The sequence below is a fragment of the Balaenoptera borealis genome, assembly GCF_965194805.1.
Source record: "Balaenoptera borealis genome assembly, chromosome: 3".
Lineage (NCBI taxonomy): Eukaryota > Metazoa > Chordata > Mammalia > Artiodactyla > Balaenopteridae > Balaenoptera > Balaenoptera borealis.
The window spans coordinates 134,282,629-134,305,370 of record NC_138866.1 but is presented as its reverse complement, the minus strand read 5'-3'; the positions used below and the strand labels follow the sequence as shown (position 1 = coordinate 134,305,370).

The window sequence follows — 22,742 nt, the reverse complement described above, 5'->3', positions numbered from 1 at the left end:
GCAGGACTTCTCATCACGCTTTCAGCCAAGCAAGCAAAAAGACAATCACTTCCTGGTTAGCAAAGTCAAAATCCTGACGCCGTTCTTTATTTCTGCCCAGATTCCGAATTTGGGGGCGAAGCCAGGAAGGGCATTACTGTCGGTAGGTTCTGGACACACACAAAGTACATGGCCCAAGTGTTTCATCTACGAATTCTACCCTGATGGTGAATATTCTAAGGAACAAATTTTGGGAACAGTAACCACCTTGTTGCTAAATTATTAAATGCTAGTTTGTGTGACTCTCTGTGAAGTATCTTGGTTATTGAATATATGGACTCACAGTCTCTTTAACTCAAGGGTTTGTTTTTCAAATTTCCACAAAATTGAGACTTTGGGGGTTTTGTAACTGCTATTTGTTTTTCCCTTTATTTTTTTGAGCAATACTTAAGCAATACTTTTTATCTTAAAAGAAAATCTTCGCTTCCCCTAGTGTAAATTATGGCTTCTTGCAGTAATCACTACTGCTTAACTGGCATTCAATTTACAGGATAAAAATATATTCTTTTGGCTGTCCAAATGACTGTGTACACAACTTGTCCTCAAACCCACTCTGAATTTTGGCTCAGAGCAACCATCATGTTAAGAGGATGGAATGTGGTTTCAAGCAATGCCAGAAGTATTGCATAAGCAATAATTGATATTTTTACTAGCGGCAACTTTGTAGTTGATAATGGGTTATTAAAACAGGAAAAGAGGCCCTCCCCACAGAATCCCATCTGAGATGTAAAAGGAAAAGGTGTTCCAGACAAAAAGCCTCTCAGTGTCAATAAAGGGTGGTTCCAGAGCCCCATATCTTCCAGAATGTGTGGCCCCAGGCAGAAAGCAGCAGAGGAGAAGCCCTCTTGTTGCAGCCTCTCCTCTGCCACAACCAGGGGAGCTAATGGCCCCTCCCCCGCTCCCCCCCTCCAGCCACAGGCCACTAAGCCCCGGTGGGACTCTGTTGCAGTTTTGGAGTGAAAGAGGAGCCAAAATAGCAAGGGTACCAAGTGCCCTGTCACCCTGTCCCTTTTAAAAAATAATCTTGATATTGGCCTTTATTTAAATGTCTGCTTTCGACTTGTGTTTACAGAAGAGATTAGTGTCAAATTTGGCAACACTGACAGAACAGAGTCTAGCTGGTCTGAGCTGTGAGCTGTCAAAGGTGCAGCTGCCTGTCCTTGTCTTGGCCATTCCCACGACCAAAGGCTTTTCCTCCAGGTGAGATGTCAGGGTGATTTCACTGAAGGTGGCAGAAGGCTCATGTATGACAAATACCACAGGTTTATCCCTCCTCCATTTGGAGATCTTCAAGAGAACATTAATTCTTTAGGAAAAGGAACTAACACTCCAATCCTTAATGCATAAAAGGAGACTGAGGCCCGGGCGCCAGCGGACCTGCAGGGGATGGGGCGGGAACGTGCACCAAGCAGGATGGAGACTCGAGACCTCGGGGGTCACCTCACCCTTGGGTCACTTTTGCCCCTTGATTCTCAGCCTCATGAGACCACCAGCTCCCTCTCAGCACTCACATCAGCACTGATTCCAGCTCCAGGGGCAACAATCACTGTCTACGAGATTGGCGCCCCCAGAGGAGGGCAATGCTCCGGGGCAAGATTTCACATACTTGCCTTCTCCTCCTCGCCCTCCAGCCCCAACAGATTCATTCTTGTCAAAGTCACAGGCACATAAATATTTTTCTCAGCCAAGGATTTTCTTTTCAGAGCACGAGAAGGAAGACAGCAAGGGCAGGGGGGAGAGAACAAGCGCTGAAGGCAGTGGAAACAGTGACAGGCTGACCTGCTATGATAAGTGTTCCCTGGAACAAGGCTGTACTGTCCTCCAACAGGATGATAGGACCAACCCCAGACAACAGCCTGCCCTGTGATTCGCCTTCCAGGCCCTGCTGCCGGGGTCATGAGGTCAAAAAAAGGCAAACAGACCCACACAGGTATGGACTTTCTCTGCTTCCACATTGTGATTTCTTTCTGCGTCATCCTAAGTGTCCGTGAATGTCACATGCACTAGCGTTTCCAACAAGCCATACCTAAGGCTGGTCAGGTCCCCGGGGCCGAGTGCCCACGCTCTCTCGCTCCCCATCTCCCCTGCTCCATTGGCCATGGTTCAATATGGCAACATAACCCATCAGCACAGATGTGTCCAAACCATAAAGGACCCTCTCCAGGTGGGAGGAAGACAAATGTGAAAACTCAAAGACTACAGCGAGTGAAGGCTTCCCAAGGCCCACTCATCCCAACCCACTTCTGAAACAGGAGTGAGCTCTTGAGAAGCATGAAACACACCCAAATGACACCACCGTTTCCCTCCAATCTCCAAGTGCCTTTTCTCTTTCATTACAGGGAAGAGTCATGGAAATGGCGCCAAACCAGAACCCGCTCAGGCTCCTTTTCAAAATGAGGTGAATGTGCTGCCTAAGGAGGAGGAAGCTCTGCATTTTCTATGCTTCCAGAGTCATCAGACAGTAGCTGGTCCACAACAGGGAAGGAGACCTAATAATGGCAGTAAATAAAGAATAGCGGTCCGTATCGATGGTGAAATGAGGTGATGGATGCAAAGTGCTTCAAACAGCACACAGCGAGATGGAGGGCTCTGCTCCTGCAGCTGTAACAACGATGACCAGGAGGATGACAACTGCTCACATGAGTGAGGACAGGCCCTCAAACTCGGCTGTGTGTTCAAATCACCTAAGGAAGTTTAGAAAAATTTGGATGCTTGAATCCTACCTGCAGAAATCCTGATTTAATTGGTGTGAAGTGTGGCCTGGACACCTGCATTTCTAGAAGACTCCCAAGGCATTCTCTCTCTTATTTTAGACTTTTAATTTTGAAATAATTATAGATGCACAGGGAGCTGAAAAGAAATATACAGGGGGGTTCTGTGCACCACCCGCCCAACCTCCCCCAACGGCAACACCTTGCATAACTACATTGCAATATCAAAAGCAGGGAGTGAACACTGGTACAACCCATAGTGCTTATTCAGATCTCACCAGTTACGTAGGCACTGTGTGTGTAGTTCTAGGCAATTTTATCACACATGCTGCTGCCTGTAACCATAATCACAACCACAATCAAGAAGTCGTGGACTGCCCCTACCCCTATCAGGACTACCCCTTTGTGGCCATACCCACCCTCCGCCCCATCCTTCAAACCCTAACAACCACTAATCTGTCCCCCATTTCTATGTTACATCATGAATGTTATACAAATGGAATCGGGCAGTATGCATCCTTTTGAGACTGGCTTTTTTCACTCAGTATCATTCCCTTGAAGTTCATTCAGGTGGCTGTGTGTGTCCATAATCTGTTCATTTTTTATTGCAGAGTAGTATTCCATGGTATGGATGTATCAGTTTGTTTAAGTATTCACCCACTGAAAGATATTTGGGTAGTTTCAATCTTTTGGCTGTTATGACCAAAAGCTGCTATAAACATTCAAGTACAAGTCTCTGGGTAAAAATAAGTTTTTATTTCTCTGGGATAAATGCCCAGGAGTACAACCACTGGGTCTTAGTTTTAAAAGGAACTGCCAAACTGTTTTCCAGAGTGGCCATGCCATTTTACTTCCCCACCAGCAGTGCATGAGCGACCTGGTTCCTCTGCATCCCGGCCCATGTTTGGCGTGATTGCTGCTATCTTGGTGAGTGTTCCATCGGCACCTGAAAATAATGCTGTCGGGCCTCCTGTTCATTCCCTACTGTGACATCTGTGGGGCGGAAGGCATTCCCGTGGGTTGCCTGGTGTTGCCAGGCCACCTTGTGCTGGGAGGCGTATGGGAGGGAGAAGCTGCTGAGCCTGGGTCTCCTTGTGCCACTGGGACAAGGGCAGGGAGGCAGAGGCCTTCGCTGCTGCTGCTGCTGCAGCCAGCAGATTCGGTTGCCCGTTGTGTCCTGGCTGTGGGACAGGAGCTGGGGTTCACTGCTGCAGTGGCCTGTAGGTCTGCCAGCCCAACACATCCTGTGTATGGAATGGGTGTAGCGGGCTCCCCACAAGGTCTCAGTGGGCTCTGCCTTTCCCAGTCCACTGGCCAAGAAGCAGGCTGTTTTTGCGGTTTATGTTTATATCTGTTGATGGTTCCAGGTCGCAGACCTCTAGGTACCAAGTCCAGGATACATGGGAGGTAAAAAGAAAGCCCTGGAACTCACCATGCTATTGTTCCTCAGGTCCTAAAGTCCCCAGCCAACCTGGCTTCTTCTTTCCAGCTTTCATAGCCCTTTTGTTATTGTCTGTTGAATCATTCCCAAGGTATTTGGTTGCATTTAAAGGAGAGGAGCAGGGAAAAGTTGAGTCTATACCAGCTCATTCCAGTACCAAAGCCAGCACTGACTCCTTGAATCCTCCTAACCATGCTATGATGGAGGGAAAGTCAGTGTGCCCATTATACGGATGGGGAAGCTGGGGGGGGGCACAGGGAGATTAAGTGATTTGCTTAACCTGCAGCAAAGCTGCCTTCAGGCTTTACTCCCTGAGGACCTGCATTAAAGCTGCAGGCCTGGGCTGCACATTTGGGCAGAACCTTGGAGGCCTGTGCCCTAGGGGACAGCATGGGCCCTACCTTTCCCATGTGCCCCTTGACAGTCGCTGGCTGCACAGATGCCAGAGTACATGTTCTCCGGCAGAGCTCCTCCCTCTCTGGACTGTCACCACCTTCTCTCCATCCACCACCAGACCAGGCCTCCCTAAGCCCCCTGTCACAGTCACTTCCTACAGAGGACCTGCATCCTGTCCCGCTATGTCCCTGGCTCCCGCCCCCCTGCCCCACTCATCCCTCCTCCACCGTCTCATGCTGATGCAGCTCCTCCAAATGCAGACCCCTCCCTCAGTGCCTAATCCCCCACTTCTGCCTCCTCTCTGAGGACTCTCAACATGGCCCTTTTATGGGGTTGACTGCCCTGTACTTCACGCTCCACAACAAATAGCCTGTTACATATGATCCTACTTCCAAATGCACCATAACTTTATATTATGATAATCCTGGTTCCATCACCTATAAGCTCCAGGGCTGTGGTGAGTTGCTTAACCTCTCTGTGCCTCAGTCTCCTTACCTGTAAAACGGGGAGAATGACAGTACTTACCCCACCGGATGGTGGGGAGGACTGAATGAACTAATGGCTGTAAAACACGGAAAACAAGCTTGTATAATAAACCCATGAAACGGACTACTGTTCAATGGGGGTGTATCTGTGCTGCCAGCTTTGCCTTGGGGTCTGGGCACTATCCAGATCCCGGTCTATTTTGTCCTTTATGTTGTGCAGGGGTCACAGGATCAACAAGAGGAGGGTTTGATGTGAGTTCAGAGATCAGCTCAACCCTCCTCATCCTCCAAGAATCTTTCCTTCAACCCCCAGGCTGCAAGGAACTAGCTCTGTGCAAATACCCCAGAGTGAGGAAATGAACACTACCTTGCGTGTTTCCAGGGAGCTCAAATTTTATGAACTTTCTTCTCTACTAATAATCATGCTTTGAGTAAGGTTCAGGTTACAAGTTCAAATAACTGCAGCAGTATCCAGCCCACAGTCCCCCATATTTCCCATGAGAAGTGTTAAGTGTTTTGCAGAAACCTTGGTGAAATTTGCATTTTACATTCTCTACCTCTGTATGACCTGTTGGGGATGACTTGTCAGTAGATTCTCGACTGACTTCTAGGATTGCCTCTTTTAATTCTGAGCACTCACAAATTGTTTGATAAGCCAATCTGGAATCTTTCCTACAAACAATATTAATATCCTAAGTCTAAACTGTATGCCATTTGTCTCATTTCCCTCTTGCATGACAGCATTTGCCTATTTTAGTCTTTAGCACCCCCTGCTTTCCCTCATTGCTCCTCCACAGTTATCAAAGCTGTTGGTGCTCTCATTTGCAAACAAGCTCTCTCAATCTGGGCCTAGAGAGCCCAAATCATGTGAAGCACCTGGTTGATCTCTCATCACCTCCTCCATTATCTGGGTCTTCAGTTCTTACTGGTACAAGGTGTAGTGTACAACCTCTAAAGGGGTGTATGAAAACTGGGTGGGACTCGCTGGGCAGTCCAGTCATGACGAGTGTGCCCAGTGATAAAGGAAACCGAGTTACCAAAGCCAGCGTCCCTCAGGTCTGGCTCTTCAAAACACAACGTGACCTTGGCCTTCAAAAGGGGTATCTTTACAACCCTCTGCAAATCTGCAAGTTTGAAAGTAGGATCACTTTGGGGGGCTCTTTAACTTTCTTTCCACTTTGGTAACCAGCCCTAATAGTTTTCTTTCCTGAGCCATTTTTCACAAGAAAATGAATTTTGTAATCACCATGCAGGAGTTGTTATATACACAACAAGGACCAGAGAAAAAGAAGTTCTGAAAACCAATGCCAGGCAATCGCCAGGCTTAAGCCCCCAAGGCAGACAGGCTTCTAGGCCCAAGTGATTCAATTTCATGTTGCAGCCAGAAGTGACCAGGGTCCTGGACTTCAGGGCTCACTCTAAACTCTCACATTCCAGAAGTTTCCACATAACATTTGGGGGCTGCACTTGTCTTCCAGACCTTGGGTAATACCAGCAAATGTGAAAAGAGAAAACAACGTCTTTGATATTAGATACAAAAACAATCAAAAGGCTGACTTGCCCACTGTGTAATTCTACCAACGGGGCAACCCTGGGATGGACTCTGCACACGCAGGTCACTGGCAGCGAGGCTGGGAAGAAGTCACCCTTAGGAAAAGCACAGACACTCACACATCGGCTTCTGCCTCCAAACTGAGAATAAAAACTGAAAGGGAGACTGGAGGGGGCAAGACAGGAATGCCAGGATTTCAAGGCCTTAGGCCAAGGACCTCAGCTGCCCTTTGGGGATGTCAAAGATGACCGCTTTGGGGGCTTTTCAGGAGTGTTTGACATTTTTGTTCAGTGTTTCAGTCCTGTTACTTCCTTCCATCTTTTTCATGGAAACCCCCCATCTCACACGCAAACCAAATTCTGCTTGACCAGCGTGTTCCCGAACAGGTCTGTCGATATCCATGAGTTTGACCTTCTGGAATTTAGCCAAAAATTTACCAGATTTTATGATACATCAAGTTAAATGTTTACACTAGAGTGGGGTCTCTTTTAACAAGTAGGATGTACCAACCATGACTACAAGGAAAGTTGGTCTCCAAGCTGTAGAGGAAGCTGAGTGGAAACACAGCATCGACTCTGGAAGCCCGCTGAAGACTAGTCAGAGGCTGCTGGCACTGTATGGGTGGTAAATGAACCACGGGTGAAAAGGGACCACAGAAAAGATTCCAAAGCCACGGCAAGAAAGTTATTCTAAAAACTCCCCATAGACCAAAATCTTAAAAATGAAAAAAAAATAAGGTTTTTCCCTTCAACTCCATATATACAAATCTATGTTTATATGTGTACACACATGCACACACACACAGGTACAATACATAGCTAGAAGCAAGCACTGCACTAAGATGGGGCCGGCTGAAAGGGCTACCGCTTCGACATGCTTTAACCATTCTTCTCAAAGTATCACATGCACAGGAATCACCCAGCTGGGCTTGGACCCTGCATTTCTAACAGGCTCCCAGGTGACAAGATGCTGCTAGTCCTGGGCCTACCCTCTGAAGAGCAAGGTGCTGGTGCAGTTGTAGTTAGTTTGTTTTTCCAGTGTCCCTGGTGCAGCTCCACACATGAGGCTGCCTCACTCTCTGCCAGATTCTGAATGGGGCATGGGTTGAGGGAGTTCCAGGTGATAACCATCAAGTCAGTAAGAACAGTTCAGGTTGGGGTGGCTGGAGGGGGGAACAGGAAAGGAGAGGGGTTCTGGGAGCTTGCTCTGCTGAGTAAGCCAAGCTCTACATGGACCAGGCAGCCAGCAGCAAGCCGACCGCCTTTTTCTTCATGGTAGCTCTCTCTTGCCGCTGGAGCAGTTTCTGCCCCTCCTTGGTGACGGCAGAGCACAGGCCACAAAGATGCATAGGCCCTTAGTTAATCCTGGTGTTCCCCCCACCAAAGAGCCACCAACGCAGCCAACCACAGGTTTGTTAGGTGTCATTTACCCAGTAAGCACGTGCTCCTGCCTGGAAGGCTCCTCTGACCAGAAACCAATCTGCATGTGCCTTGCAGTCATCGGCAGGCCACCTATCATTTGGTCCTCAGTCTGAAGCTGTCCCGTGGCAGGGGTCCTACTGGACTCACCAGGTTCTTGGTGTGAGTTTCACTTAGAGATCCACTGCTGTTTCTCTGCCAGCTTCTCCTTAACAACTTACCTGGTTATAAGCTAGCTACACCATGGCCCTGGTGTAGGCGCAGGTTCACCCCCCTGCCCAAGTAACACTTCAGCCCCCACGTCACAGGGCCCAGCTTCTCCAGTGGCTGCCAGCCCCGCGCCAGCATCAGCCTCTCCGGGGACTTTGGCAACCCCAAGATTTGTCCCAGCTCAGTTCAGAACTGACCAAGCCATCTTCTTCTCATTCTCTCTTTGCTCCTGATAATAGTGTCCGTGAATCACCAGGCTCACTTCACACCTGCCCCTTCTTCAACACCACAGAAATGCGGCTGTGGTTAACAAGAGGACGCCTTTGTCATGCTTCCAGTGACTCTTGGGGAAACTTAACAACCTCCCACATTCTATATCCATCTACTTATTTATGTTTTCTCCAAGAGAGGCCATTCCCAGATCCTCACGCAGGCCCCTGGCAACTACGCAGGCCCCTGTGCTCTGTTTTGACGTCAGGAACAAAGTACATGATTTCTTAGCTTCCCCGGACCCCGCAAGCCCCTCTGCTGGTCCTGTCTGCCACCACCATCATCTGGCAAAACTACCACCTCCGGGCAAGGTGGGAGCACGCCCTCTGTGCCTAAAAATGGATTAGGAGAGGAGGGCTCTTTCCCAGAATATGCCATTGACTGGGCTGGTGGCAAAGTTCCCAGGGACTCAGAGATGTGCAACTACCCTCAGGTCTTTGGAATTTTCCATCAGCAGTGGGCAGTGGATGAATAAGGATTTCAGGCATGAAACCAAATACGTTGGGAGAATGTGGGCATGTGTAAGCCACAACAAAATACCATAAACTGGGTGGCTTATCAACAATAGAAATTTATTTCTCACAGTTGTAGAGGCTGGAAGTCCAAGATCAAGGTGCCAGCATGGTGAGGTTCTAGTGAAGGCCCTTTCCTGGGTTGCAGAGGCTGCTTTCTCGTTGTTTCCTCACATGGCCGAAAGAGAGCTAGTTAGCTCTCCGGCCTCTTCTTACAAGGGCACTAATCCCATTCATGAGGGCTCCACCCTCTTGAGCTACTTACTGCTCAAAGGTCCCACCTCCATGTACCATCACTCTGGGGATTAGATTTCAGCATATGAATTTTGGGGGACACAAACATTCCATCTATAACAGAGCACTCCATCTGTGGAGAAATTTGCATCCTATCACACCTCTGCCACCTCCCACAGTACTTACAAAACCCCAGTCATGTAAGCAAAAACTGTCTTTCCCAGTAAGGGTGAGTAAATCCAGTTACCAGAAGAGCCACATGGGGAGGGCTTGGCCTCAGCACGAGATCAGTTCAGTTGCATAAAAGGCACCACGCCACAGGATAGGGAGGCCGTCTGCAAAATGAGGCTGAGATGACTTTGGACATCCCTTCCAGCTCTGAGAACCAGGAGAAAAGCTACTTAAGAGGAGCTGCCAGAAGCTCTGGTAATCTAACGAGAAAATTGGATCTCGTCTAATTCCTGGAATAGTCTGTAATGTAAAGAAGTTCTGAGGGGATTTCAAAATTTGGTTCTTCAGCCAAACTCAATTCACACACCCCCTCATTCCCCCTCCCCACTCCCGCCCTGCCATCTCCTCAAACACCATCTCGAACGACATCATTTCAGGTAAGGAAATCCACCAATAATTAAGGGCAAAGAATTCCTGGGGTAGAGACAAACATCCACACAGCTTGTGTAACCTTTCCTATCACAGTAACAAAACTCTGGGAGCAGCAGACATCCCAGATCCAGCTGGATTTCCCATCACGGCGATAACATCCAGCCAATAGCTGCTCGGACTGGCCACTCAGAATGCAGGTGGGAACACATCTGTCTGCTTGCTGAAGAGCTTTTAATGGTTTTTCCCTTTGTTTGTCTTCCCTCCCAGGCCTGGCCTGGGCAGATTTGGGAAGACTGTGGTCAAGGTCCTCTTAAGAACAGTGGCTCTGGGCTTTCCAGTCAAATGGAGGAAGTGTTCTCTCCTCACATTCAATCCGAGTCAGGGGTAAGACTCCAAAGGAAATCATGATAATTTCCCTGCAACTCTTCTTAATGCTGGGCAATGAAAAATCGCTCCCTAAGGCAGAGAAGCCATTTAAACAGGGCCACCAGTGACAAAGTTCCCTGCTCTTCTGGACACTGCACCTCCCATTCAAAATCATTCATCTGGGAGGGACCAGAAGGAAATTCTGCTTTTATTTGTCTGGGGTCGGGGTGGGGGATGGAGAAAGGAGGAAAAAAAGGAAAGGCACAGCTGTTAGGAAGGACTCACTCAGGGCAACACGGAGCAGGGCTAAGAGATGCTGTGCCAGGTGCAGGCTCCACTGTGGCCACCCTGCAATCCTCCAGAAGTCACAAGTCATTCTAGCTCATCCAAGACTTGAGAAGGAGGGTGGCTTGTAAATTAATGTCAAAGACCTTACAATTTTCAGCAGCACATTTTTAAAAATAATAAGGAAAGTAAACGAGGCCTGGGTGTTTGATATGACTCTGGAATCTGGATAAGGCAGCCGAGCCAGGGATGCTCATACACCTAGGAAATGGCACGCAGAAATCACTCCGAGCACCTCTGCGTGAAACCCAAGAGCCCTAAACACCACTGGCACCACCAATTAAGCTTCTGTCTGGCAGGGGAGCCTGCAGGAGGCTGTAGGAGCTGAGTAGGGATGGAGGGTAAGACCCAGAGAGCCAGGGAGGAGTCCGTCTGAAAACCCAGTGTGGGACTTGCTTGCCCTAGAAGCAGCCCTTCCTGTAGACCTCTTGGGCTGGAAGGGTCCACCCTTTCTGTTCTGAGAGAAAGGTTGACCCATACATGAACACAACTGCCCTAATTCCAAACTAGAACAAAAGCACCCTTGCTCTCCTCCTGGGATTTCTAACCGGTTATGACATTTGCAGAAATCCTCTCTCCGCTGCACCTTCCTTATAAGGCCAGCCCATCTGATGTCCGTGCTGTGCCCGCCGGGTTACATGCCCAGGCAGAGGACTTGGCAGGCTGCCCGGCCACCCTCGTGAGCTACCTACCTGCTCACATCCTGCCCATGTGCACACCGCGTCCCCCTGTACCGTACCGGGCAGCTCATTCTTAACACAGATCACAGACAAATACTTCCCCTCTTCACAAACCTAGATAATGGCTTTCCTTACTTCCTGTTCTGGGACTGAGACAATTCCTTTCAGTTTGAATTGTGTTGACTCCAGTTATGAGAACATTTCCCCCAGAACAGCTGTCCCTTCCCTTTTCCTCCGCTCCCCAGACACCTGCCCACCCTCTGCCCATAAGCCACGATCCCCAGGAATCGGACTCTGTACGTGTTCCATGCCGCACCCCAGGCTAGTGTGTTCCCAGGCACACTTCAAGAGGACATCTTTCCCACGTCCACTGCCCTGAACTCATTTGCACAGTGTCACGTTCTAGCCGGAAACATCCGGAGTGCCTGGATCTAGCTTTTGATGGGTATCTTTACTGGGGGATACCAAGCTTCACCTGTGACCTGTCTGGACCAGAGATCCCACTTGTTACTTCAGGGCATGAGGTGCCCACCCACCTGCCCTCTGTCCTCATAGGACTGAACAGGAGGACAGAGTCCCTCCTCCAAGTGACATCAGCCAGGGCAGTGCTTACACAATGGTGGGCTTGGTTCCAGGGGGCGAGGGGCGTTTGTGCGGGTCTGAGAACCCAGCTGTGCACCACACTGTTGCAACTGGGTCTGTCTATAACTAACTGCTTGTCTGCAGGTGCACAAGTGTCACCAAACACAGTTCCTGGTTGCCAGAGCATTTGTATTGTTAAACCTCAGCCCCATGTTTCTCTCCACTTGGGAGCATCTATGTACTTGGTACCTCAGGCCCCTGTGGGCCCTGCCTGTCCCCCTCCTTCTGTTCCTCGCCTTCCATTTCCAGGTCTCCCAGGAGGTGTCAGGTGAGAGATGACAGGACTACGCTTGCCTGTGGTAGCAACTTTCAGGAAGGCTGGGCCTTTCCTCACTTGACTCACCAGCCGTGAGCATGACTGCTTGGTACAGCAGCAAGAAGCACGGAATTCAGGGTGACCTAGAGAGGGGTGAGCCGGAGCCAGGAGAGCAGGATCGTATCTAGCACCACAGCTCAACCCTGAGGGTGGCCTGGAGGGACAGGGTCAGGGAGCAAGAGTTGGAAGCAGGAAGGTGGATGAGGCCGAAAGCAACAATAAAAGGTCTAGACCTCATGCTGGTGGCAGCTCCACCCTGGCTGCACCTGGCATCTCCTGGAGAGCTTCTGAGGTGCTCCCTCCCCCAGAGGGGGTGTTAACTGATCAGGCAGAGGCTTGGCCACAGGCACTTCCAAGTGCCTCAGGGGCTCCTCTCCTGAGGCTGGGCCCAGATGTCACATCTGCTGGGTTCCCAAGCTTCCATGAAGACAGCATTTTTCAGAGGCCACAGGTAGAGCCAGCTGACCACAGGAGAGGTAAATTCCAGAATGGAAAGACCCAAGAAAGGGCATATGGAAGTCAGGAAAAACCCCAGGAAGAGCAGGTGGGGAGAGGCCCAGCCCCAGTACAGGTAGTGAGGGCCTGAAGATGGGGCATAGCTCTGGGGCCTGTCTGGAGCTAGAGAGGTCACATGGTTTGCACTGACTCTCCAGGCAGGTGTTGATCTGGCTCAGGCTTATCTAACAGAGCCTCCTAAATCCGACAGAAGCAGAGATTTATTTTCTGCAAGGGAAAGCTCTTTGTTTTTCTGAGTGGGTGGCTGAGTATGCATTAAGTGGAGTCCCTCCCCTCTCTCCCCACCCCACCTGGAAGCCCTGTGTTTAGACACCTCCCAGGCACTGTCTTACCTGATTGAGAAGCACGCTGGGTTTCCCCAGGCACCAAACAATCAGTTGAGACTTGGTTCTGTGCCCTCCTGGCCTCCAACTGCACTAGGGAGAGCTCTTGTCAATCAAATGTCTCCCCAGGGCCTTATCATGCTGTATTAGACCTACTTTCCCCAAAGCAAAAGGCATTCTAACCAATTTTCATAGAACCATTTACTTTCTTTCTTACACTATAAAAATTCCAAATCATAGCAAACAATATCCTCTAAAAATCCAATAGACGTATTAGGCACAGTCACTTTAATGCTATACTAACGTCATTACCTAAGCTCTCCTTGATCATTAGGGTGTCACTTGATTTTGTTTTTTATTTTTCTCATGGGCAGTCAGCGTGGACCTGAGTTTCTGAGGAGAGTTCTTCCCATGAGCAATCAGGGTTGAGTTTGCCTGAGAAAAACGAATGCTTCGAGCTCTCCCTCTTTCTCTCTAAAATCAAATAGTGATAAATATCTTGGACACTGAGTTCCACCACAAGGCATCCTGGTTTCTTGAGGGAAAAAACCTGGGCAGAGTTGGCCCAGCTGGGCTGTTTCCCCCATGTCACTGATTCCATCATAACCAACAACAGCGGCAACTATGGCCCTCTAAAGTGAAAGAGGTCCATCGAAGACATCTTCTCATGCTCAGGACCATCGCTTTCTCATGGTCACTGTGGGATGAAGAAAGGCACAAAAACAGCCTCATTTTCCGCTGGGTTTCCCAAGCTACCACAACAAGACAGGGAGACAGGTGCCTTCCAAAGCTCACACTAGGTGAACCAAAAGGTGGGGGGCAGCTGCCTATCTGGCAGCCTTTCATGGGCAAGAAGGTAACTAAGGTCATAGGTGCTCATTTAAAAATCCCAAAGCTGCTGTCAGCAAGGCTGCCCCACAGACCCAGCTCATCCTCCAGGAAGGAACACAGAACAGCCCCTTCCCAGGGTCTCCTCCACGACTGCCACTGGGAATTGCAAATCCATCAGTTCCTGTCTAAAGCCGTGGCTGGAGTCTTTTCTACCCTACTTCTTTACCAGGGTAGATCATCAGAAAGCTGCCAGCCTCACCCACAGTACTTGAGTTTCCTAGGGAAACCCCTGTTGAGGACACATTGGCTTTCTTCAGCCAGCTGTACCATGCCATTTTTTGCCGTCTCTGCCTAGGCTGCTGGCAAACTGAAAGTACCTTGGTGTTTGGATATATAACAAGCTCTCTTCTTTATTACCTATATTTTGGAACGTTATTTTAATGGCCCTGTTGCATGGGTATATTATCATACAAGTGATCCCAAATCATTTTAGGTAGAGACTAGAAAATTTTTTAAAGTAATACTAGTTTCCTAATCTATAAAGTAAAAGCTAATGATACCTGCCTCACAGGATTGATTCAATAATACAATGAATGCACAGCATCTAACACAGTACCTGGTACACAGCAGATGCTCAGTAAGTGAGATCTGATTTGACTTAAACATCATTACTTTATTGTTAACCTATGTCCAAAGCAGCATTATTGATGTTACCATGGGAAGAGTTTTTCATTTAATTTATAATTTAGAACTTATTTTACTGAAAATTGGATTGGAGCCAGTTCACAGCACCAAATAAATTATTTTTGAACTACAATATTTGAAATAAAACCATGCATACAAACAGATGCTAGAAAGAGGGAGAAAAATTCCAGTACTACAATGAGTTAAATGTTAAAAATGAGCCTTACACTTAGCTTTGTGTTTTCTGAAAGCCAGAGCAAAAATGAAATCATGTTAACTTACGCAACTCTCGTCATCTGATAAACGGCATGTGTAGCTCCTACGGAAAGTGACTTTTTCTCCGAACATTGGGATCTGAGGGTAAGTGCTCACACTGCTCCTCACAGGAGGTATATTGAGTACGGAGCAGAAGGGCTGCACCCATGCATGCCCACGTGCAAAGGCACACACACCTACCCTTCAGAAGAGATCTTTACTTTTCAGTATTAAATGGTTAGGAACTGGAGGGTGAGCTCTCTGGGGATTTTCCAGGGTTACACAGAGGGGTGTTCTTTATTGTTTTCTAAAACTTTCACCAAGAAATTTTGTTGGAGAGCATGGACCAGTGGCTCAGGTCCACAGAATACCATCCATCCTATCTCAGTTCACACACACTTAAGAAACGTGGAGTTAAATTACTCCTCCCTATTCCAAAATATAGACAGTTTCCAGGTTCACATCTGTGAAGGAGCCTGGACAGTGGCTTTCCTGAGAGTGCAGGCTGGCTTCTACCTTCCCAAGCCTCTGCAGAGCCTCTCTGGCTGCTCTGAGCCGGGTGACCAGAGGGGTCCGTGGATAGGGAGACTGTGGCTTCATCCTTGGGGGATCTGCTTCCCAACGCTTTCGAATAATCAGAGACAAGAGACTTCTCTGGGAAAACCATAATCGCCCAACTAGAGAGGGGACCAAATGCTACCAGGATTTATTGGCTTTGATTAACAATACGGTGTTTGTTTTTGCAGGTAATTAGAGTTCAGTAGCAAGCTATAAAGAGTCCTCCAAGAAATTCTAAACAGACTGTAGCTAAAGGTTACTGGAGTATGACTGAATCTAATCATTCATCTGCAGACCTCCCATGTTAAGATGCCAGTGTTTGATCCAGCACAACCGCACAGATCAGGGAGGAACGGCGCTCTGTGTTCTTAATGCCCAAGGAGAAAAGGCAGACCCTGTGTGCTCACATCCAGAGGTGACTGCTGCCATGGGATGCAGCAGTTCACATAAATATATCTCTTCAAAGGTCCGCACAACCTGCGCGTTGGGAAATGTTTTGACAACTCTGCATTCTCACAACTGTTAGGGAGTTGATTCCGCTGTACTGCGACGGGCTGGGTGGGGCATTTGATAGTGAGAAGATGTTTGCCAAAGCCATACTCATTTGTACTTTTCTTTCAGCAACCACTATTGGGTGGGGTTTTCTAGTTGTTTTTTGTTCTTAACAAATCTGAGATATGAATACAAATTTGATTACAAATAATTTAAAAAAAGTATTTTCTAGTAGTGTAGGCAAACTAGTATGGCAAAGTGTTGTCACCAATATTTCTGAAATACTGTCAAGATGAAATAAATGTGTACGTAGAGATAACTACTTATCTTGCTTCTCTTGGCCAATAACATGTTATTTTCCCCTTAGTCCCAGGAAATACACATAAGATTATTTTCATTCTCTGTACTCACATCATGATAGCCAACAGGTACAGAAAAGTCAACAACAAACCCATCTACAGGAGTGAAAAAAATTAAAATGGGACCAGATAAACAAAACAAGGTAAAAACATCAAGCCACAGATATGGCTAATACTAGGAGAAAACAACTGCTTTTGTACTCCTTATTCATTGCCTCTACTCTTGCAGAAGCTTGAGTTCACCTTTAGGGTTCCAGGCATCTTACTATCTCGGGCACTGGGAAAACTTTACAATATATATTTTTCCCCAAGAACTAGATTTCCATTTAATTTTGTTCTCTTCTGTCCAATATAAATTTTTCCATTGTTTTGCATGCTTTGGCCTCCTCAATTTATTTATTTAAAGTTCTTAAGCAGTCATATCACAATGTTTCCTTCAGAGAAACATAAAACAGACACCTACTCCAGGAGAAAGAGTAAACCCTCGGGCCACAGTTTGAGAGTCAGCTGGTTTTCTGCCCCCTGAGACTTCCTGCAGGTGATCTCAGCCTTGGGCCAGCCATTCAACCCCTCGGACCTTCTTTTTCCTCATCTAAAAAAACCAGGAGGCTGCCTCGGATTCTCTCCACATCATCTTTGGGCTCTAAGGTTCTGTGGTTCTCTCCTCCTGAAGGGAAGAACTTCCATGTGCAAAGGCAATAGCTGATGATTCTTTAAACTAAGACACTGACATTCTACCTTCAGAAAGTTGGACTTTGTTTGAAACTGGCTGAAAAAAAACAACAACCCAGAAATTCAATAGCACAAAGATAAATCCCATTATTTGAACAGCATATTTAGAGTGAATCAAGATCATGCTGGTCCGGGAAAGGGGATACAACTCACGACAACACTGAGAAAATCTCTTCCCTTTACAGCGTGTGCTTTAAGAATAGACTTAAAGCAAACATCAAATGAGCATTTCCACTCTCAGAGACAGTCTGTTCTGTGATCTCTTGGGTTCCCTGCAGGGTTGGGACCCAGGCTTGCTGGCCTAGGTCCTTACTCTAGAGGAAGCAAAGGCATTCAGCAGCACTGTTTTAGAACTTCCAGAATTTGAGTGAAAAAAATATGTATTCAGAAAAGCATTTAAAGAGGCAGAACAATCCAGAGTCTGATACTTACTTGTGGCCCAGCTCATGAGCGATGGTAAAGGCCAAATTGAGGCCATTGTCTTCGGCAAGCACACATTTCCTCTTAGCACTGCACACACCTCCTAAGTAAGCAATTCCTGCAGCAGAGACACAAAACACATCCTCTTCAGAATGTGCGAGGCCCTGACCTCGCAGGGCAAATCCACATGGTCAACATCACACATCATCAAGAGGGGCAAACGGGGGCGAGGATGACCATGGGACTGGACCTGTCATTCCAGAGCTCATATGGAGACTGGCTGGTGTGTGATGCTTTTGTATTCGCCTAATAATAATAATAATAATAGTAATAACAACCACAAACATCTCTCAAGCATTTAACATGCGTCAGGCAACATACTGAGCGGTTTACACAGATTATCTAATGAAGTCCTCATTACCTGGGATGGAGGCAACAGAGAAACTGGGGTTCAGAGAGAAAAGGTAACTTTCCCAAGGTCACCTGGACTGGCACCTGATGCTGGGCTGCTGAGCCAGACCTGTCCAACTTCAGCATCCAGGGCTGGGACCAGGTGAGGCCAAAAAGTCAAGGCACCCAGTGTGCAAGTTTCAAGGAGGGTCTCCCTCTCAGGAGCCGACCCTGAGAGGGATGGAGGGCCTCCTCAAATTTCGCACCCTGGGCACCTCCTACTCTCACCCCAGTCCCAGCCCTATTAGGGTTAATGCTGTCAGGGGGTGAGCTCGGATCGGGACCGGGACTCACAGAGAGCAGGCCATGGAAGGTGCAGAATGTTCAGAAAAATGTTTCAGGAGCCCTGAGGAGGACGAGACCAGGGCCCAGGAGCAATGAAAGACGCTGGAAGAGTACGGGCCTGGAAGTCATTTGGGAGGTTGGGTCCCACGGCCCAACTCGCTCAACTCTGCACAAACATGACGGGGCCCAAGGACCTTCCCTGAGACGGGAAGATCAAGGCAGTGCAACCAGGGGGGTACCAGACTCAGGAAAATGGTGCGAGCAAGGGGGCTGGGTACAGAGGACAGGAGGCTGCCAGCCTCTGGTGGACGATGGCAGTGCTCCAGGGGAGAGAGGTTATTATGGCAGAGAGGCTCATGTGAACAGGATGGGGGCCTTGGACGGACCAGGCACAACTGAAGAACGCTGGGCATCAGCTGTGCACAGGCCACACGTCTCCAGGCTGACACTCCAGGGCTGATACTGCCCACGGCAGCTCTCCACACTCCCTCTTAGCTCTGCACCCAGGAAGGACATCACCATGACCCCATCCAGGAACCCCCAGGACATATCTCAACAAAAGCCAGAGTCCATGGACCCCGAAGGGCTTGGGATAGAACTTGAGTACTGGTGGCATCTGACTCCTCACTATGCCCTGTGAAATGTATGAGTGGCTGGTGGCACAGGGGGCCATACGCCCGAGCAGGCTCAGTGCTGCCCTCGCTGTGAGCTCACAAGGGGTGTGGGGAGGTCAGTGGCTCTGTTGGCCCCACAGCCAGGTGTGCACTGGCTATTGGTGCCTGGTGACCAGGTGGATAGGGACTCTGCCCGCCAGCCCTGTGCCCTGGAAGGGCTGTGGCCACCCGAGTGAGGGCACCTGTTCTCCACCCAGAGACACTACCCACTGCCAGGCTGCACGCTGCTCCCTTTCACTAATGTGCAGGAAGTGTCTCAGAAGCCGACAGCGGCCCTGCAGGCACAGGAGCCGGGGAGGGAAGGAGCTGGAAGAGGGGAATGAACAGCGGGATTAATTAATTAAAAATGAACCTCCCTCCCTGCTCCCAAAGAGCTAAACCAACATCCTCTTTGTTGACATCAAAATCAAGCTGGGGCGGACCTCAGCTACACACAGGGCACTCTCCCGCAACCCCTGCAAGGGGCAGACAAGCTTGCACACCCCGGCTCAAGGGCTCAACTCACACTCAGCAAACTGAGCTGGGCACCACAGCACATATCTGCTTTTATTTGGAAGCATGCAACACGCTTGGCCAAGGTTGAAGAATTTTTTTTTTTTTTTTTTTTTTTTACAAAAAAGAAAGAAAAAAAGGAAATGTTATTTGGCCTCAAAATGTGTTTTTTGCATATGGGCATCATAATCCAGCAATGCAGAATATGGGAAGAGGAAAATGACAACCAGAAAGGACACGATCTGCCCTTTCTGATATCGTTGAGGTCATTATTACGGTTTTGTTTAAAAATGCTTTCTGGGCTTCCCTGGTGGCGCAGTGGTTAAGAATCTGCCTGCCAATTCAGGGGACACAGGTTCGAGCCCTGGTCTGGGAAGATCCCACATGCCGCGGAGCGACTAAGCCTGTGAGCCACAACTACTGAGCCTGCGCATCTGGAGCCTGTGCTCCGCAACAAGAGAGGCCGTGATAATGAGAGGCCCGCGCACCACGATGAAGAGTGGCCCCCACTTGCCACAACTAGAGAAAGCCCTCGCACAGAAACAAAGACCCAACACGCCAAAAAAAAAAAAAAAAAAATGCTTTCTGGGTTGCTGCAGAAAGTCCAGCAGTGAGTAGTCGGAATGCTTCCACACGGCACTGATGGCATACGCATGCCGCGCACACACGCACGCACTCAAACGCACACCCAACCATACCCAGCCTCCTGGGTCAATGAATCAATCAGAAACAATCAGATGTGCTTGCCCCGGAGGAGTTGTCTGGTGAGGGAGAAAGAGAGACATCCAAGGCCAGCTGTGCTGAGCTTGCTGTCCCAAAAGCGCCTGCTGAACCAGCAGACTTTAAATGCCACAGAAACACATCCCCTGGCCTCGGCTACACTCGGCACCTGGAACAGGCATCCTGAGTTTCCACTCTAATTGGGTAACACACAACACTAGGGAAAGAGCTAAGTAGAAGGCCTTCCAATAATTGCACTTTAATTTTTCCAGGTGCATATGATTTTTTCTCTTTTCTTACTAGAAAACAAAGCATTAGTTTATTTATAAGAAATGCTCTCACACAAAGGTGGATTAAGGTCTAGTGCTTTTAAAGGTTTATTCCAATTGTGAATAGCCCAGTCATAAAACCGAGCAAGGCAAAACACGTCAACAAAAACGGCCCAGAAAATGGAGCACGGGAGCTTGTGCGTTTATGAGCGACGGTGTGGAAATGCTTAGAACTCACAAAACAAAGTCTGGAGAGAATCCCAGATTGTTGTAAAAGTAAGAACTGCAGGGAATAGATGGTAATTAAACCAGGAGCTGCAGCGGAAAGCAAAGCCCACCACTACTCCATGTTTTCTGGAAAGAAACAGCAGTCTAGAGAGGAGGGTGTGATGGAGACGCAGAGACACCCCAACTCGTCAGGCTGCAAAGGCACCAACCTGGAAACCCCGCCCAATCCCACCTCAGCACTTGTCAAGAAATGAGGAAAAACCAGTTTTCTCTGCATTGATTTTTTTCTTTTAATTAAAAAAAGGAAGTCTGTAAACACAGGTTCTGCTAATGTCCATGCTGAAGCTGTGGAAGCAGAGGGACCTTCTTAAGTAACTGGAATTCCCCACACAGATAGCAAGGATTTCTCAGACCCTAGAGTGGTTCTTTCAATGGTTTCAGTCTTCCATGATTTAAAATTCTCCACCAGAGAAATAAGAGTAGAACTTATTTTTGAAATTTTAAAAAAACATCAATTCCACATGTTTACAGAGCTCCTTGGAACAAAAGCGAAGCAGAAAGGCAACAGGCATTTATTACGGTTCTCTTCACAGGCAAGCGCTGCTCCGCATGCTTGGTCCTCCCTTATTTGGAAGGTATTACTGGTCCCACTTTACAGATAGGGAAATGAAGGTTCAGCATCCAGTTATGTGGCTGATCAGGGCCCAGACTTGGGTACAAATGCAGGGTTATCTTTCTCCAACACCCATGCTCCCCCAGGCAAACCCTGGGCCTCCTGCACCAAAGCTTTGGTAACCAGCAACGACGATAAGCTTGGAGGATTTAGAAGATTTTTGTAAATCATAACGTGTGCTTATGCTGAGATGTGGGTGGGATACAGTAAAGGTTTCATGTGTTTAAGTCCAAATGTTTTTAATCCTAAAGATGAAAAGACTTGAGGGATATGTGCAGCCACATTAACAGTAGTTACCTCTAGGACATGGTGAAGTCATTACAGATCTTTAAATTTTTTCTTCTTTTTTTGGCTTAAACCTAGTACAGTGAATGTGTACTCGCTATGAAAGTTAAAGTTATTGGTTATATTTCATTTATTCAAGGTGACATATAGCAGAGGCCAAGGTGGGAGACTAATAAAAAAAAAATAACAACAACAAAAACTCTCCGGATTTTGATTCTGAGTGTACAGCCCTTAAGGCAGCAGATAATGAAGGAAGTTTATAGTCAACACATAATTGAGTGTGTGCTTGTATCCTAAGGGCAACTCTCTCCACCTCTACTATAACCCTGGCACAGATTAGGGAAGCAAAATACATTTTTGAAAGTCTGAAATGCTGGAGGTAGAAATGAAGGGCTGTAAAGTGTTTTTCTGATCCCTGAAGAAGTATATTTAATTCATCCCAAAGCAGATCACATCCACCCGAGCCTCCTGACCCACCTTCCCAGGCAAATCAACTCAGTGTGGACACTCTCTCTTCTCCATTCTTTTCTTTTTCTTGGTAGGAGCACAAGCTTGGGGAGCAAATTGGGTGAGGAGGTTTAATTATTTTCTTTTTTAGTAGAAAAGTGTGTGGTGTAAGCACATAATTCTTAAATTCAGAGTTGACCATATGATCCTTTCTAGATTTAAGGAATAAACAACACCCAACTGTATAAACTCTGGTTTATCCAGCAAATTGTCTGTGTAAACAGTTTACAGCTGTTGGCCCTGTTGCCCATTACTCAGACCTTCTCAGGCTCTGCCTCTGAGAGAGACAGTCAACTTTCTTCCACCAGCTGCTCAACAAACCAACACCATCATGGTTATCACTGGCACACCACGCTGCCTATTACAAGAAGGCAATTTACATCTATTCTCACAGTAATCACAGTGGTTGAGATTGAGTTTCATATTCAGGCTCATCCACAAGTTCTTGTGCTCTTGGAAACTCACTAAGTGGTTGGAGGTATGATTTGAATTTGTGAACGGCATTAGAAACAAATGTCTTAGAGCCCAGGATGTGACAAATGAAAAGTAACTACAGTCTATTCTTGTTACTCACGGTACTTAGATTCTAAAAATTCGCCCTGAACCCTGAATGCTGGAATATAGAACCATTGGTCCTAGGGGAAATACAGGATTTGGTTCCTGTGAGCCTCTGGTCATGTTTTGTCAAGTGACACATAACCTTGTTTTATGTGTGTTTCTGTTTGAAGACACCTTATTCAATATATATCGTTGATTCATTAACATTGAA

General features: G+C 47.7%; 1 protein-coding gene across 15 annotated transcripts in view; it reads right to left on the bottom strand.

The window, feature by feature from the left end:
* ADAMTS17 (ADAM metallopeptidase with thrombospondin type 1 motif 17) overlaps positions 1-22,742 on the bottom strand; it is a 354,337-nt gene that overhangs the window by 192,569 nt on the left and 139,026 nt on the right. For all 15 annotated transcript variants that reach the window (XM_082385141.1, XM_082385142.1, XM_082385143.1 and 12 more), the window contains one exon: positions 17,403-17,508. In XM_082385141.1, coding sequence (XP_082241267.1) covers positions 17,403-17,508 — 106 coding nt within the window. The remainder of the gene's footprint in view (positions 1-17,402; positions 17,509-22,742) is intronic.